The following is a 19,237-nucleotide window of genomic DNA, read 5'->3' as shown; positions in this document are numbered from 1 at the left end:
TTATTATCGAATACAATTCAATTTGTACTACTTTATAAAGCGCTACGCAACATAAAATAAGGTTTTCTAACTGTTAGCAAATTTTAAATATCTTCCGAAGTATTAATCAGCTTGCTACAAACATTTATTTTATGGGAGCATATGGGGATTTCAGTAGTGGTTGTTGAAAAATTTTTGCTACAGAATATTTTCTAAGTTAATAAATATTAAAATGTTTTACTTGAAAAGTTCAGAACTCTTAAAGTGATCGTTTGCTAAAGTAGAGTAAAGAAGCCAAAAAAGTTTTCGAATTCATTCCTTTAAATCTTTCAATTTCATTCTCAAAATATTCTTCAAAATTGAAGCTTATCATCGAAAGTGTTTCTAAAACGTACGATTCGAAAGTTTTTCAAAACTTTTGTATACATTTTGGATTTTTCGTTTCAAGTGGTAGTTTTCTAGACGAAAAATTCGTATGGTTTTCTCAATATGGCGAAACTCATAGATGAGTTCGTTAAATTCGGTTCTGAGGAAACAATAAAGAATAAAAATTGTTTCAAATATATTTATTTCTTTATAATGATGAAATATTTTATTTCAAACGGCGTTTTCTAAAGAAAGTATTACTTTTTTTCTTGATTTAGAAAGAAATCCTGAAATATCAATAAAAATTCTTTCTAATTGAAAAAATAAAAGAAAATTGTTTGAATCAATTTATCATCAATATTAGGATAAGTAGTCTCAAAAAATGTAAGCAAATCAAATATTATATTACAGTCATATAATTAGTATTCATTTCTACAACAAACTTGGCACACAAGTGGAATCACCCAATCCAATATTTTCAACCCAATCCAAAAGACAAGAGAACTCCTAGACCAAGTATTGGGAGAAATTTGCCTTCCTGGTGGACTTTTTGTTGGAACTAACACGCATTTGTATTACATGTAGAGGAAAAACAACAAAACTTCCCACGGTTAGCCTGACCATTGGGGCACTTTAGCCCATGATCCGCTTACCACTGAGGATATTTTACGTCAGCAGTGTGGTCGGTGCGATCCGCATGCGGAATTCGCATCGACCAGCCATCCCTGGGATTCGAATCCGGTTCACTTCATAAGAAGGTAAACGCTCTATCCCCTGAGCCATCACGGTTCTCTCTATCCTATTCATATAGATATCGGAAGCACTTGCATGATTGCTAAAAAGTTTTGTTTTATAAAAAAGTCGTTATTATTTCACTGAACTTCCTATTCGCCAACACATTCGAATGCATAGAGTTAAGAAAGAGAGCATCGGTAGTAAATTATAACAATTAATTTCTAAATAATGGATTACGTACAATTTCGGCAAAGTGTCTTAACAACTGAAGTTTAACACTTGCTTTTTGATCTCAAAACATTGAGGACGTGCGCTGCAGGGTTCATCACCTCAGTTGCGCATTCTTTCTATTATTCGAAATTGTCATAGCAACTCATGTTTTATTAAATATCTTTTTTCTCAATAATAGATCTCCGTGTTGTTTTTTTATAGAAAATAAAATTTATGCTGATGAATAACTGTTTATCATCAATTATATTTTATTTACAATTTACTTTGGGGTACACTACTTTTAAGCACAATGAACTCCTTGGAGAACGAAATGAATATAATTTTCCATTCACTTTGATTCCTGTGTTTAAAAGTTTTTTTAATTGAACTAAATTAACATATTCTGTATGCCAAAGTCATCTTCTTCATGAAGAATTCATAAACTGCAGAAATATTGAACAACAAAATCATCTTCCTCATGAAAAATTCATAAAAAATAAACTACAAAATTATCTTCTTGATAAAGAATTCGTGAGAAATACTACAAAATTATCTTCATCACGAAGAATTCATGAGAAATACTACAGTATAATCTTTTTCAATTGATCTACCCGCCCCAACTCCTCTTCCACTACTGGCCAAACAATTCGAAGCCTTTTTAAAAGGAAATAGTGTCAATTAACACCATTGAAAAGAAGTATGCAAAATAATATTATAACTCAGAGCCTCACCACCTCAATATTCTAAAAATTGGGACTAAATTAGACTAAAATTGTTAAATTATAGATTTATTAAAAAAATTACAGATTTTGGAGATTGGGTTGAAGTAGCGTTTAGAAGGTGAAATCTCTCAGTACTAATTTGTGTGCAAATCTTATAATTATTACAAAATTAACTTATATCTTCTACTGCCTGAACGGAAGCACATTTCTCGAATAAAATGACGATTTTTAAATAAATACATATCACACTTTCTTTATTATTATTCAATCCATGTACAACCGTTTAATATTCAAAATTCGGTGGTGGTTAATATGAATGAAAATATTAACTCATAATTCAAAGCCTTTGAGCTATGGTGCTTTTAGGGGCAAGCTGAGATTATATGTATATATATATTCTTGACATCCAAATTTTTTTTCCATTTCCGACAATTTTAGTCATTAGAAATCTTGCCCATGCAAAAGTATGTTATTATCAAATTATTTCTAAGAAATAACGCACTTTTATTAATAGCTTTGTTATTCAAGTATTCAAATGGAATAGAGATGTCTAAACTGACGTCACTTCACTTACCTGTTCACTAAAAATCCATCAATACCAATATTTTTCAATTATTTTACAAAATGCCATTATTTTTTAATTCATGCACAATTTAATTTAAATTTTATCGGAACCTGTGCTACTTATTTTAATACTTGAAATTCATTAATGAAGTTCATTTTAATTTGAGAATGAATAAAATTCCCATAGCGTAAAACACACGCCTATATTTAGATTTATTAGGCAGACATCAACTCAAATTTTAGCATTTTAGCATTTCTGAAGTCTTGACATATATTTTAAAGATTTGCTTTTTTTTTTTGTTGCTTCAATCAATAACTCACGTTACTTATTTTAGAATGCTTACAATCAGGAACTGTTTCCAAGACAACGAATTACTTCGATGGGAAGTAATTAAGTTACCCCTTTTTAACGGAAGAATCTCTAAGTGAAATAAAATCATATTAAGAGATCTTTATTTCTGTGTCTTTAAAGATTGTAAATCGAAAGTGAAGGACATTGCAACCATGTCAAAGAAACGCCTTTCGTGACGTTATTATGCCAAATCGAGTTTAGTTGTATTCCTTCTCCGAATATTAGCTTTTGCTATCTTCGTATTCAATAAATTCAAATTATGGTTAAGCTTTATGCATAAAGCAAAACCAAATGTACATTTTGCGAATTTAAGCATTCATTTTAAATTTATTTTACTATCCTGCAAGTTTTTATTAGATGATATTCTCATTCCTAACCTAATAGAGTTATAATTAGAGTTTTTAACAGTTAAACCAATTGGATATTTTAATGTTTTGTTAAAAGACAGGTCAGGAAATAAATCTCAAATTTTAAAAAAATTACCTTACATATCAAGCAGCAAGAAATACGAAAATATGTTTTAATGCGTTGAAGAAGAAAAAATTAAATACGGATTAATCAAATAAGAATGTCACCAATACAAAATTATACTACGCAGATTGAAAAAGAAACATGTAAATGCAAATTCGATACTAAAATATTAAGAAATGTACAAATGTTATATATATTCCAATATGCTTTGATACATATATATTCCAATACGTTCTGGCCCTTTTCTAATCTAATTTGGCCAAATTCAAACTTGTTTCTATTCTATATTTATTTCACGTTTCTATGCGTTTTAACCAAATCTAGTTAATTTGCATCTCCTTTTCTGGGGACATTATCAGAATCTTCAGAAAAAAAGTCTGCCAAAAAAAAAGGATTCAGAAATCCCTTTTAGAAATTTTTAAAGAAACAAGGCTGAATCATTAATATTTCAAATGTTTATTTTTAATATAAAATTTGAATCAATACGTCCTAGCAATATTAATATATTTCAGTAAATAACGCAATACAAAAGATCACGGTGAAACATTCCAAACAGATTCCTAAACAGAAACAGTTGTTCCCAAACAGATGAAATTTGTTTTTAGTGTTGTCAGCAAAAAGCTGAGAACTAAAATATCAAGTGAGTTGATCAACTATGAGCATGAAATATCTAATGTGTTTTTCCAATTTTCGTTTCGATATGCATTAATTGAAGCACAAGACAAATATCTTTAGAGGGCTTTAATTCATAATTAATTCTTGTTAGACCTTTACAAATTTACAATCGGGAATTTAAATTTTCTGAACAACCTACTTCCATATTAATGTTGCTAAATCATGTTGCTCCATTGTTGAAAGTTTAATTAAATTTGAATCAAAATTTCCTCTTTAAAGATTTTTTTTTCTCTATATTTTCTTAGATTTATAAATTTTATGCATTTTACAAGAGATATATGGATAATATTCCATTTTTTGGAGGGAGAGGGTAGAAAATCACCAAACAATTATCAACGTTAGTGAACGTTTAATTAGTGCTTTTAATTGATAAACGGTATCTAATATATTAATATAAGTGTTGGAGTAATTAATTTTTACAGACCGCCGACACAAAATATTACTGGCATTTATATAAATGGAAAGTTTCGCAGGATTTTTAGCTCCAAATTTTTATAAATTTATTTTAAAAATTTATACTGCTACGAGTTTATAAATATGTGTATAATTTTATGAATATTCTTTTGTTAAGAGGTTAAACATCACTGCATTCGCACTAAATAAGCAGTTTAATTAGAAAATTTGCAAGAAAGTCTCATAATTTTAATGTAATTTAAAAAGAAAATAACGCATTATGTATTTCGTATGAAACAATCGATTTGCCGTCTTAGCGATAATCTTAGTGACTTGGCGATACTTGGTGATAATTTTGACGACAAAATTATAATTCTGGAAACTGAGTTTGAAAGTGATTGAACTAATATATATATATTTGTGCGATAATCATCAAGAACCGAGTCCGTTTCGTCGCCCAGCATAAGTAATAGGAGTGTGCCCCGCAGAGCGGATTATGAGTTTGCTTGTGACTGCAATAGTGTTCTAATTTGCAAGCCTGAGTTTATCAAACAGCAGTAGGTTTCAAAACCTGTGTTTTTTTTGTGTGTCTATTATTTGAGATGTGATTAAGTGCTTGAAATATCTGTAATTTCTGGAAGATTTTGCTAATACATTTTGGAGTCTTAAGCACTGTTTTATCCGTCTCCAATCGAAATATTTTCGTTGGTACTTTATTTACGTCGGTACTTTATTTACGTCGCACTAGAGCTGCACAATAGAGTATTGGCGATGGTTTGGGAAGCATCCCTTAGGATGATCAGAAGACATGCCATCGCAATTTTGATCCTCTGTAAAGGAGAATGCTCTCCTGCTTTGGTAGTCCGATGACCTACCAAGACCTTTACGGTAGTACAGTTTTACGAGGGCCGATACCATGCACCCTCGGTTCCTACGCAGGCTGATCAAGTGGTCACCCACTCACTTACTGACAGCAGCCAGTGATGCTTGACTTCGGTGTTCTACTGGAAACCGTGTCTTTACGATCAGTCCATAGCGGAACATCCAAATATCAGAGAGTTGGAAGAAATATCGTAAGCATATATTTAACTTGTTTCACTCGTTATATTTTAGTAACTAGAAATAATTTCAACTATTTTCTTTACTCTTGTGCAGATTAATTGAAACAAACTTTTTTTTTCGTGTTTTTTAAAGAAGATGTTTTGGGGTTGTTTCGGTTACAATGGGGTTGGACCTTTGCAGCCTATTGACGGTATATGCGTTCTGAGCAGTACTACATTGCTATTCTGGGTAAAAAAAGTTGTTCCAGAGTTGAAGAAACGATACCCTGATGGAACAGGGATTTTTCAACAGGACGTAGCTCCTTGCCATCCGTCCAAAATTGTCAAGAAATTCATGTCTGAGAATCAAATTGAGACATTGGAATGGCCAGGGAACTCTCCGTATATCAACCCACTTAAGAATCTCTGGGCCATATGCAAGAATCGCCTTTTAAATATGGACTTTACAACTATGGAGAAGCTAATCACGGCGTTAATTCATGTGTGGTACAAGGACACAAATATTATAAATGACTGTAAAAAAAATTGTGGAATCCATGCCGAATCGTGTCCAAATGTTAATAAAGTGTCGTGGAGATCATATTATGTACTAAAAATTTTTGAGTTTGTATAAATTTAAATAAAATAGCATTTTCTCTTAGTTTCCTGAATTTATTGAGTTTGTTTCAATTAATTTGCACAAGGGTGTACTCGGAAATTAAATCCAGCATCAAAATTTAAATATAACAAATAATTTATGTTCCACTCATTGCATTCTTGACTAGAAAAATATATAAAAATGCTGAAAACAAAAGACGGAATTCATATTCTTTTCTATGACCGCTTTCTAGGTTGAAGAAGCCAGGGACATTTCATTCCTCGAAGCGTTCGTGGAATTCCAAGTTTTCGAACGGACAAGAATTCGGAATATTGTTTTTAATACTAGCGAGAAAGTCGCATGGAATGAAAACGAAACAGAATACATTATAATAGTTTTAAAACTTTTATGTCACATACATATCAAGAATTTATTTTTGATCCTTTAACTTGTAGTTTCCATTGATATTATCAAAATTTTTATGAACGAATTGTGTCAAAATTTGTCAGAAAAGTAGTTTATTAGTTTAAACTTTTTTTAATTATTTAAACTAGAACTTTTCTTTATTTCCTCAATAATAGAATGAATCGAATAATCAATGAGAGCGACCCTTTATCTCGTGATTTTACTTTGCCTAATTGTTTTAATTCGACGCTAATATAAAGAAAGAGAATTAATAAATCCTTAATTTACAGAAATGCTTTTGGGTACATTATTAATGGAACAACCTATGTCAATGTTTGCATGGAAGTAGTATAAAATCGAATAATAAAAAGTAGTCGTTTAAAGTATACCTTAATTTTATGATTTTTTAATACTGAAATGAAAATCATTGAAAATGATTAATTATTTGTGGTTTAACTTTAATCTCTAAACATTTAAATTCGATTATTAGTGTCAATAAAAATGAATTTTTAGTTTAGAAGATCTTAGATATTTTAATGCAAGGAGAACAGTGCCACTGTAGTCAAAAATGAGTCTAATTACGTATAGTACTTAGTCTATTTTTGTTTTTCAATAATTTAGTACAAATCACTCAGATTGATTCCATATTTTGTAGTTTTACTCTTTGATATTTAATAATTTCAATTAGACCCTTACTTTGCGTGAGTGGGTACAAGTGACTGACGAAAAAAAAATCATTCATCGATTTTTAATATTCTAAATGCTTGAGAAATTGAGGGGAAGAAAATTCATTAAGTAGCATTAATAATGAAGTTTAATAAATTAGCCTTAAAGTACGTTTGAGGTATAAAATGAGGATTATCCCCTTTATTTCTTCGCAAGTTTCCAATTGGCGTATTCTATAAATCCCTAATACTCATTTAAACTCATAGCGTTTGGGTTCTAGATGATATAATTTAAGGGAAAAATCGAGGAAAAATATAAATTTTGGTAAAAATTCATTATTTTTTATTATTTTATTTAGTAATGATCGAAACAATTTTTGAATTGTAAGGTATAAAGTTTTTTACATTATTTTAAAAAGCGTAATTTCAATTGATAAAATGCAAAATTCGACAGAAATTGGTTGAATAGTTTCCGAGAAATCGAATTTTAAATATATGACTATTTTAAAATTAAATTTCTCAGGAAGCATTCGACCGATTTAGCTCAAATTTTGTATTTTGAAGATGTAAAATTTACGAACTGTAATATGGTTCAATACTAAAAGAAAACCAAAAATTCTCTTAATCTAAATTATTAAAACTTCTATGAAAAAAACGCGCTTAAAAGCAGCAGAAATTTCACAAAAAGGATAAATGTAACAATAAAGGAAACGAAAGAAATAAAAATAAAAATATGACCACCGAAGCCGACGTCTTTAGTGGGTACCGGCCCTGGTAGCCATAAAACAAAAACCTTTTCTATTGAGGGGGAGGCAAATGCCAAAAGTAACATCCTCAGTACCCTGAAGGTTTTGTATAGAAGAACATGAAATACAAAGAACCAATTTAGAAAAGAAACTCAAACAAATTCATCAGAAAATAAAAACTCAAAACTCACTTTAACCAGGTCAAACATCGATTTCATAAGCACACTGAATGAAAAGGAAACAGTAAAACTAAAGAAAACAGCGCCCTCTATTACATTGCGCAGATTGAGAAAAAAGAATTCAAGAAAGAGATACGTAGCAAATTAATAGAATGCTCAACTGGGGCTGCTCAGTTAAGACTTGAATTGCACCCTGTTAAGCAAAGAAAATATAAAAATCTGGAATTCTTCAATCATTTTCTTAATTAAAAAATTTACTTTACAAAAATTAAAAGAAAAATCATTATTACTCAAATTATTTAAAAAATTATTCACAGCTTCCCGAAAACTTTCAACATTATTGCATATATTTTCAATCCTAACCAATTGCGATAAAACCAAATTTTTAAAAATTTTATTTCACAAATTAGCATTAAAGTTACAGAAAAAAATAACTTTAAATTCAAAAGCTTTTCTTTTATCAAAAACACCAATTTTAACAAAATTATCAACAATATCAATTTTAAAATCTAAATATTCAACATTAAAACAATTCTCATTAGTTTTCTTCAAAATCAAATCTTCAGGATAAATACTATAAATAAAATTATAATTATCACAATTAAACAAAATCAAATCATCTAAAAAAAGCATCATCTAAAAAAAGCATTAAATTCATTATGCTCAAGAAATTTAGCTTCAGAAAAATGCAGGAAAATATTAGCAAAGGCACCAGAAAAGGAATTACCTTGTGGAATTCCAATAATTTGTTGATAAAAATCTAAACCATTAAAAAGAACATTCTCAAATAGGTTAAACCCACATAAATCCAACAAATTAGACTTATCAATTTTCTCATTAAATAAATACCCATCAAAAATACCTTCACAAATCTCAATAATCTTATCATGTGGTATACTTGTATACAAATTTTCGAAATCAAAAGTATTAATGCTGGAAATATCATAATTATTAATATAATCCAAAACTTCAGCATTACTATTTATAACAATATTTTTCTCTTCTTTAATTTTAAGCAAAATAATTCTTAGAAAACTAAAAAAACCTTTTACTAATATCAGAATTGTAACAATTAGTGCCACATGCTATAAATCTAAATTTTATCGGATTTTTATGAAATTTGACAATAGGAAATAAATAGGATAATGTAATCCTATAACCTGAATTTTAATTTTTTACTAAATGCAATAATTCTCTTTTCAATAACTTTTTAATCTTCTTTTAATTTTAAATAAGTATTATTTGCACTATATTCTCCAATAATCAATTTTTTAAAAAAATATTTACGCATATTACAAAAATTATTTGAAGCTTTATCCACTACAGTAACAATGAATTTATCTTTAAGATTCCTAATTTTCCTAGATAATTCATAATAAATATAAGTACCACTAGTTTAAAGCATTTTATACCTTACATTTAAATTTTTTTTTCAATTATTACTAAATAAAATTATAAAAACTAATAAATATATACAAAAATTTTATTTTGGCACGGAATTACTTTTAGACAAACGAATTTTATAATTGTGTGCAAAATTTTTTTTAATTTGCTTCAAAAGTTCTCCATATATTTCGAAATACGCATAAAATAAAATTAACATTAGGGGGTTCGAACTTTTTCTCGCTCTCCTGACCAAACTACGGGGACCCTATTTCCCACTCCCTATATTTTTGGGATCAAAAATCCGAATCCGTAAAGAAAAAAAGTATGTTTATTCAGAGAAAGTGCGTTTTTATGTCTGATATCGTAACTTAAAATATCGTTTGCACTAATTAAATAGCATATTTGAAGTCACCCCCTCGAGATATTCAGGGTTCTATTTTTTATTTTGCTCACTGTACATGTATGCAGAGGTAATATAAGCAAGTAGCGCTTCTGCAAAGATAGAATCTGACAGAGACAAACAATGACCTCTCAGTAATACATTGCCACAACGGAGGATCAATCGCGTATCTACTGCTGACAATGCACCTTTGCCTTGCCACCAACATCCCCAAATCTCACCCCATTAGAGTTTTCACCGCGGGGAGAGGTCAAAAGAGATCATGCGCTTATGCAGGATAAATCTTTTCATATTTATGTCGTTTAAAAATTTTATTTGCTAAAGCATTTAGTAATCATAAAATTAAATAAATGTTAGACCATCGGTTTTCGAAATTCCACCGTCAAGCTAACCATGAGAGGTTACCATAGCGTCTCCAAAAACAAGTTCAAAATAATTCGACATACAATTTATTTATTTATGAACTACCACAGCTCTTTTGAAAGTCAAGAGTTTAAATTCAAATTTTCCATACAACTTATAAGCCCTGAAACGGCACCAAAGAAGTATATTCTTTAGGCGACTTTGTTGTTGCTAAATCATGTGAGAGCATAGTGCACGTACAGATTTCAAAAAAGTGGAATTTTGTACCCTGAAAGTAATAGCTTTTTCTAGGTGTTCTTTGCATAAAATATTTCTAGAACGTGGGTATTCTGCAAAGCGTGTGAGGAGGCCTTTTTTAAAGATATATTTTGAAGCTATTGACGATATCCAGAGATGCTATAGATATAAAAATGTGTTTAGTTTTAGGAATGACGTAGTATATTTTAATCTAAAAATGTGTTTTATTCAAATGAAATTTATGAATTTAAGTATGTGTGTTGAATGAAAATTTTCTTTTATATTACAATGATTGCTTTACATAAGAGTAATGTGTGTTTCATAATTCAATCTGTTACTTTAGTATTAGTTTCAAATTTTTAGAAAGAAGGTAGGCACTTTATTTACGTCGCACTAGAGATACTCAATGAGCTATTGGGAAACATCCCTGAGAAGGATAATCCGAAGATGCCATCGCACTTTTGTTCCTCTGGATGAGTTTCCTCTGGATTCAGAGGGGAGGCTCCCTTGCTTTGGTAGCCCGACGACTTGAGCGCGCAGTCGAGCACTTTACGATAAAACAGTTTAACGAGGTTAACGTAAAACAGTTAACCGCGCACTCTCGGTTTCCGCGCAGGCTCATCAAAGTTGTCCCCCACCAGCTAACTGACCATAGTCAGTGATGCTAGACTTCGGTACTCCACTGGAAACCGTGTCTTTACGATCAGTTCACTGTGGGACTGAAAAGAAAAAAAAGTTAAACAGAAAGAAACGACAGATGATCCGAATTTTTTGAATTCATTTAGCGAATATTGGAGCATAGCATACTAAAGCACAATCGCAATATTTTTAAAGTTTGTCCTTAATGGAAACGAAGTCTCAAATTTCTTTTGCGAATTGTTTTTTAGAGGAAAAGGGAAAAAAAAAGCTAATTTATCCTGTTTTTTTAATATTAAACGACCAGAGCACCACATCATGTAAATTCTTACCAAGTTGTTAACACATCATTTAATTTTCGCATTGAAACAATATTATGTTAATAGCTTTCTCTAAATTTTTTTTTAACTAGACTCATTTAAAAATAATCTTCAAAAAAAAATTTTTTTTTGGGTTATTTTTCAGACCACGTATTCTCTAAAAACGAGGATTCCGTCTTTCTCTTCCTTTGTCATATCAAAAATTCTTAAAAAAATAATGGTTAACATAGCAACGGAAAAGGTATAACAATAGCTTTAAAATACAACGATAACTATATAACGATAGCTTTAAAATAAAGATGAACAACAAAAAAGCACCCGCAGGTAAAACAATTAATATCACGAAGCAGATGAAAATAAACAAAATACAGTTTGTTAAAATAGAAAAAAAAAGGTAGAAACTAAACATGATTGGTCGTTATAGTAACGGTAAATCATATGACGTTAGTTGAAGTCATTATTCTATTTTTCCAAACAAACAGAGGTTTATTAATCTATGAAATCTAAAATTATCAGTTATCAATATATATTATTAATCTGTATCGATGAGTCCCGCAGTGAACTGATCGTTAAGACGCGGTTCCCAGCAGATCACCGAAGTCAAGCATCACGGGCTGTGGTCAGTGTGCGGGTGGGTAACCACTTGGATCAGTCTACGTAGGGACCGAGGGTATGCGGTATTGGTCCTCGTTAAACTGTGCTACCGCAAAGTGCTCGACTTCGCTCGCAGGTCGTCGGGCTACCGAAGCGGGGGTGCCATCCCCTCCGCAGAGGATCAAAATTGTGATGGCATGTCTTCGGATCATCCTCCGGGATGTTTCCCAGACCGTTGCCAATAGCCCATTGTGCAGCTCTAGTGCGACGTAAATTAACAACAACAACTGTATCGATGAATAACCGGGCTGTTTGTTCCCTGGGAAAGAAAACAGCTGGTAGTAAAAGCAGTTCATATTTACCTTATTTTTGAAAGGAGAAATATATGCCAGAATGCCAAAAATTTATGACATTCACAACATGTATAGAAAACTGTTTCTTGATCATAATTTCGGTAATATTTCTTAATAATTAATGTTTCTGCAATAGTAAGTAAACAGTAGAGAATAATTTATTATAAAAAATAGTAAAGCCTTTCACTTTACTGTTTAAGAAATCTAGAAATGAAATGAATTTACTACCAGTTCTTTTTGATTTACGGGATATAAACATTCTTTTGAAGTCAACAGTCTTTTTTACGTCGTTTAGCTTGGAAAAAAATAGACACGAAGGAAACTAGACATAAGTTTTACAAATTAAGATCTCGATCTTGTAATGTCAACATCAGTAACGAGATTATCATGTTAATTAAAACAAAACAAAGGAAATGCTATTTCGTCAATCGTTAAGATTAATTTCTTATGCTTACGTTCCCTTTAATACGTGTAAAATTAATTATCTAATAAATTCAGTGATTTAGTAACTTAGCGTGATTGAGATTATATAAAGTATGTAATATCATTAAGGAACTTGAAAAATTCCTCTTGTCTGTATAATTTGATATATTTAACTAGTTAATTATCTGTTTTAATAGTTAAAGAATTTTTGTAACACACCGTTCTTTCTTATTGTTGGAAAATGTTCACTATAATATTTAAGACTTTGTAGACCGGCAATTTTACATAGAAACTATGTAATGTCACCGGCTATTAATTTGTAATTAAATATAAAAGTAAAGCATTCTAAATAATGCCAAACGTTGTTGATCGATGACGAGTTAACTCGGCATTACATTAACGAGTTGATTCCTTACTGATCAACAATGCTGTAGTGTTCTACTACGCGTAATAACAATTTATTGAATCTTTTGTATTTGAACACATATCAATTCAGATATACTTTTTTCCGATAAATTCAAAATATCTAAATATTCAGTACTCACAAGATAACGACAATCTAATCCAATTTTTTTTTCAAAATATGATGCATAAAGGTTTACTGAACTAATGAGTTCACTAAATGTTGCAAATAATAGAATTGCAAGTTTTCTTCAGAATATGATGCATAAAAACATATCAACGTTTCACGAAACAATAAGTTCGTAAAATGTTTCAAATAATGGGTTCACAAGTTTCTTTAAAAATATGATGCATTAAAGTATGTCAATATTTGAAAACGTTTTTTGAAATGAAAGAGCGCTATGAATATTTATGCGTCTCCGAATCGAACATTTTCTAGGATGAACGGTGTTGTCTGTGAACAAAATAGAACTAAACTAACTAAAACTAAAAATATTGAACTATTTTTTTTTCTTTCGAAAACTGGGTTTGAATGTAATATATTTGTGAAATCATTTAGGGCTCTGATTTTCTTTAAAGTTTAAAAAAAATATTAGCTGTGTTCTTTGTCGAATTTGTGTCAGATAATTATATTCTTCAAAATTTAGCACACCGTCCTCCGATGATTTTTCTTCAATCAAAATGCAATCATTCTCATAAAAATTTCAGTCGGAGAATACTGTTTCTTCTTGACCATGTTGGTCAGAATTATTTTTAATTTCCTCTTTTGTGTTTCGAAAACTTTAGATAAAAGATTTTAATAGACATATATCACCTAAAGCTGGCGAAGCCAAGAATCACAACCGCCAACCACTTTTAGAAGAAAATCATCTTTACACGCTTTCACTGGGATACGTTTTGATCGGAAAATCGCGAACAGATGAACTAGTCATATGACGGAGTTTCTAGCTTCAGCATTGATGAATGCATTTTGAACAGTCTATCTACATTATAAGTCTATGTTTAAACCTTGTTTCTAAACTGTTGCACCCTAACGCCGGTGTCGGAGTTTTCTTCGACATTTTTTCTTCCTATGTCCCTGTGGGGTACTGCGTTTGACGGAGAAATTGCTGCGATCCGCACAGCTCTATCCTAGCTGCAATGCCCCTAGGAAAAATTCACAAGAGGACAAATCATCAGCGGTTCTAGAGTTGCTCTGTTGGCTATCGTTTCTGATAATAATCTCATAACATAGGACTCATTGAATTGCCGTTATCGTCTTAAGAACCTGGCATCATTTGAGAAAAATATAGTACTCCAGTGGGTTCCTGCCCACTGTGGAGTTCCAGGCAACGAGAAAGCCGACTTTCTGGCTAAAAAAGGTGTTTTAGTTATGCCAAAAATTTCTCGTCCTATTCCCTTCCATACTATTAAAAATCTTATTAAAATATCTATTAAAGCCCGTGCTCATGAAGACCTCTATAACCGTGTTTCCCAAAAGTCCTGGAAGAATGTTATCCCAAATTTGTGTAATGGCCCAAGGCGAAGAGCAGTCGCCGAATTCCGCCTAGCAACTGGACATGACTGCCCAAGAAACCATCTTTATGGACTCAAAATTGTCCCTTCCCCCATATGCACTCTGTGCAGCTCTGGAGAGGTCATGGACTCCGCACTTCTACTCCACTGCCCTGCTCTAGGCAAGAATTATTGGGAGGCTAGACATATGTTAGATTAATGAACTCTATTTCAGCATATTTTTTTGTATTTCCTTTTGTACTGTATTCTTTCTTTTTACTTGTTTTCTGCTGTAACTGTTCATAATCTGCCATTTGAGATTTTTTTAAAAAAAACCTTGTTTCCATATACGAACGTTAAAAATATATTTGAATAATTTAAAACTAATTTTTTGTATCGTATTATTTTACTACATTACTTTTTTTGTTGAAAAAACAATACATTAAACTTTAAACCACACGGAGAAAAAAAATCTGGTAAAATTACCAGATGGTTTAAAGACTGGTTAAAAAAATAACAATTCTTATAATAAAACCAAAATATAGAATATTTAAACCATTAATTTGGTAATTTTTCCGTAACCGGAATACCGAAAATTCGGGTTTTCAAAATTACAGTTCTTGTTATCACAGCTTCTTATTACCACATATTTAGTAAAAATACAAAATTGAAATGTAAATTTCACCGATAAATGTTTTGATGCAATTCTTTAAGATACTATGATAAAATTACGAAATTTTAACGTATAGTATCAAACAATATTTTATTGCTTTAATCAAAATCATTATCAAAGCGCGTCGGTAAAAATTAACGTGCTATTTTTGCTTTGTTGTGCTTTGTTTTTTCTATAGAACCAGAAACACGAAGTTAAACCATATTTCACTTGTTTTGATCTTACTTTTTTCTCCGTGTAGATTTATTTCATTCCTTTTAGCATATTAATTCGGATAACTAAATTTGCATCAGTTTAATGTGATGCAAATGCTGTGTTGATTTGAGAAGAATATCATATCAACCAAATAAATACCAACATAAATAAATTTTTGATAGCATGGTTCTCCTTTCTAAAGAAATGCTGTTAATTAATTTCATAATTACCTGCATGAAAAACAAATATCTTTCGCGTAAATAGTTTTGAAATGATTGGATCAGACAAACTAAGGTATGGTAAAAAAAAAACCCGTCCAGTTCCTTAATGAGGCTTAAAAAATCGAATTAGTTTTCCTCTTTCAAAACTTTAAGTAAAGACAATTTTTTTTCAGTTGTTCAAAGATCAACGTAAAAATTTTAAAAAAATGAGAAATAAATCTGAACAGCACACATTTCTCTTAATTAGTGATAAAAGCTTTAATCTACCACTGAATATTTTTAAAAAAGGTTAATTATGATGAATAATCAACATGATTATTGCAAGAAAGGGATTAATTTTATTTTCTTCAAGAATTTACATAAATTTTGAGATGCAAGATTTTTATATAAGTATTTTCGTTTACGATATTAATGAATGCTATTTATTTATGGTTTGAAAAAAATTTAACAAATTGGATAGTTCATATAATAAAGTAAAATATGGTTTTCCTTTGAAATTATGATATCTTTTTAATTTTTTTGTTACTTCAAGACTTGAATAAAAATTATATTAAAAAAGTTACTTAAAAAAATGATGTTTTATAATCTATACATAACATAAAATGAATAATTTGTGCTATATAATGGATTGCAGTTAAGCCATAGGCTCTAAAATACGGCATTCAACATGAAACTAAATGAGTACTATTGTAAGCAAAGGCTCGATTTTCGTTTTTTTAACTATATTTTTTATTCAGAGACAACTAAGAATGGTATTTTCGTATACGTTTAGCAAGCATTTGGTTTAGCATTCAAAAGAGCGTAAAATTTAAACAATTTATTATTGACTTCAACGATGCTTAATTATTTTGGGAACGGGTACTAATTCAAATAAAAAAAGCTGGATAATAAAAGGCTAAGAAATGCTAATATACTTAAAAGCTAAAACAATATACTTATCTGTTATGGAAAACCGTAATAATTAGCTATACTCTTATTGATACAAATTATGCTTAATTTTGAAAGAAGACACATCTGGCATTATGGAAACTTTATTTACATGAAATACATGAAATAATTCCAAATTATCTACATTTAGTAAACTATAATACAATAATTGAAGAGACACTTTAAGTTTTTGACTTTTTTTTTAATTTCTCAAGAAATACTTAGAGGATTATTTTCTCCTACAACCATGTTTAAGACGAAGAACAATATGCGGTTTAATTTAGCATCATATTAAGGTTGTTGCAATTTTAAGCTATATGATTATTAAACAAGCCCCAAAACTGATCAAAAATTTATATCTTTCGTGCTTTCGTTTCAAAGTACTAACAATCGCCTCTTTGTTTTCTAGGTTTGCACTTGAATCAAGTGGAAGGCGGAGAACTGGCCTTAAGGATCTTCGGCGGAATAATATGTTCTATGCTAGTCTCAACGACATTGACCGGCAACGTTTTAGTCCTGGTGGTGGTCACAAAATTTCGTCGGTTGAGATCCATAACCAACGTGTTACTTGCCAGCTTAGCAACTGCGGACATTACAGTAGCTTCACTAGTCATGCCATTCTTAATCCTCTACGACCTCGACAGACAATGGAGGTTCGGTCCAATCGCTTGCCATTTGTGGATATCCTGTGACGTCATGTGCTGCACTGCATCCATTTTACATTTGTGTGTTATCGCTCTGGACAGATACTGGGCTATCACGAAACCGTTCCGATATCGAGCCCTAGTCTCACGAAGGCGAATAGGACTTGTGATCGCTTTCGTATGGATGTGCAGTGCCGCCATATCTTTCATTCCTATATTTATGGGATGGTACAGTGACCAGCCTGTAAGCATATTTCAACCCAGTACTCAGTGTTCTCTGACTGTCAATCACATTTACGCCACCATCTCTTCTATGACGTCATTTTACTTACCATTACCCATAATGTTCTACGTCTATTTTCGAATATTGATGGTCGCTGAGCACCAAGCCAGAGAAATCAAGCAACTGGAGCGATCTTTGCAAGGCGTCAATGCTCAAGGAATGCGAAGGAGCTTAAGAAGGAGATCCAAGCAGGTGGTGACAGACACGAAGGCGATCAGGACATTGGGTATCGTCATGGGAGTGTTTTGTGTGTGTTGGTTACCCTTCTTTCTAATGTACGTTATTCTCGCTTACTGTACAGAATGTTACCTTAGTTACGAAATTCGCAGTGCCATTACATGGTTGGGATACTTCAACTCATCCTTCAATCCGTGCATTTATGCATACTTAAACAGAGACTTTAAAGAAGCTTTTCGCGTTGTGCTTTGTTGCAGACGCCACAACGGCACAGGAATGGACGAAACGAGTACCGGTGGTGGTAAAGGCTTCAAAATGGACAGACTGAATGCTGATGCCATCACACCAGAGGCAAGGACTCCATGCCTAAGTCCTCAGATTGACCATGTGTCGTGGCCGTCTGGCGAAGTTACATTTGACCCAAACCAGCAATCTTCTCTTCTTACTGTACCAGGAGCTAAAAATCACACCAATGAGCACTTTCTATGAGAACTTTTCCCATGCTTTTTCCATTCCAAATTCACCTTTAAGAGCTTGTTATTTCCTTAGATGCACCCACAGTGGACCGGATAATTTATGTTATTAATGGAATTACACTTTCTATATATAAGTGTTTTGATGTTTGTTCATTATACGTGTTTGCGTCACCATATGTGGTTCACCGACATATTTTCCTCTGAGTGCAATAAATGATATCACTGTACTAAATACAAGGATCATTTTCTTTTTCTTCGCAAGAAACTATATGTGTCTCTTCATCATTTTGCATTTTTAATAAATGTGGAAATCATTGGATAAATACGGAGAAAGTATGGTTCAGTTTTCTTAAAACTATGTAAGAGTTGTATCACACATTATTTGCTTTATCACACACATTGGATTAAAACAAAGAATTATTTAAAACAATAAATGATAAATCCAGTAATTAATTAATCCATTTAAAAACTCTTCATATTTTATGAACTATAACGAAAAAAATATGGTTCAGTTCTTTAAAATCCTATTTGATATGTATCACACATTTTTTATTTTACCATAAACTTTGGATTGAAACACTGAAATTAATTAGTGGTAAATCCATGTTGACTAATCACCATTCATGACGTATTACAATTCGATGAATTATAACGGACAAAATAAGGTTCAATTTCTTGAAATTCTATTAGAATTCTATCACATATATGTTTTATCTCTAACATTGAATGAAAACAGAGAGATATTTAAATTAATTAATGATAAATCCATGTTGACTTATCACCATTTTATCTGTTTTTGAATTATTCCTATTTTATGAACTATACCGAACAAAACAGGATTCAAGTCCTTAAAATTCTATTTGATTTCTATCACACATTATTTGTTTCATCTCAAACATTGGATTAAAACAGTGAAACATTTTATTTAATTAA

The 19,237-nt window shown here is 31.1% G+C and overlaps 1 protein-coding gene across 1 annotated transcript in view; it reads left to right on the top strand.

Moving 5' to 3' along the window:
* Positions 1 to 18,536, top strand: part of LOC107437975 (D(1) dopamine receptor) — a 113,393-nt gene extending 94,857 nt beyond the window's left edge. Inside the window, exon 2 of the mRNA XM_071184466.2 lies at positions 17,134 to 18,536. Within this exon, the coding sequence (XP_071040567.2) occupies positions 17,134 to 18,317 (1,184 nt within the window). The 3' untranslated portion in view covers positions 18,318 to 18,536. The remainder of the gene's footprint in view (positions 1 to 17,133) is intronic.
* The last annotated feature ends 701 nt before the right edge of the window (positions 18,537 to 19,237 follow it).

Source organism: Parasteatoda tepidariorum, chromosome 3 (genome assembly GCF_982258835.1).
Source record: "Parasteatoda tepidariorum strain Cologne lab strain chromosome 3, Ptep-v5.0, whole genome shotgun sequence".
Taxonomy (NCBI): Eukaryota; Metazoa; Arthropoda; class Arachnida; order Araneae; family Theridiidae; genus Parasteatoda; species Parasteatoda tepidariorum.
Note: the sequence above shows the minus strand (reverse complement) of the source record. Positions and strands in the feature narration are given on the sequence as shown.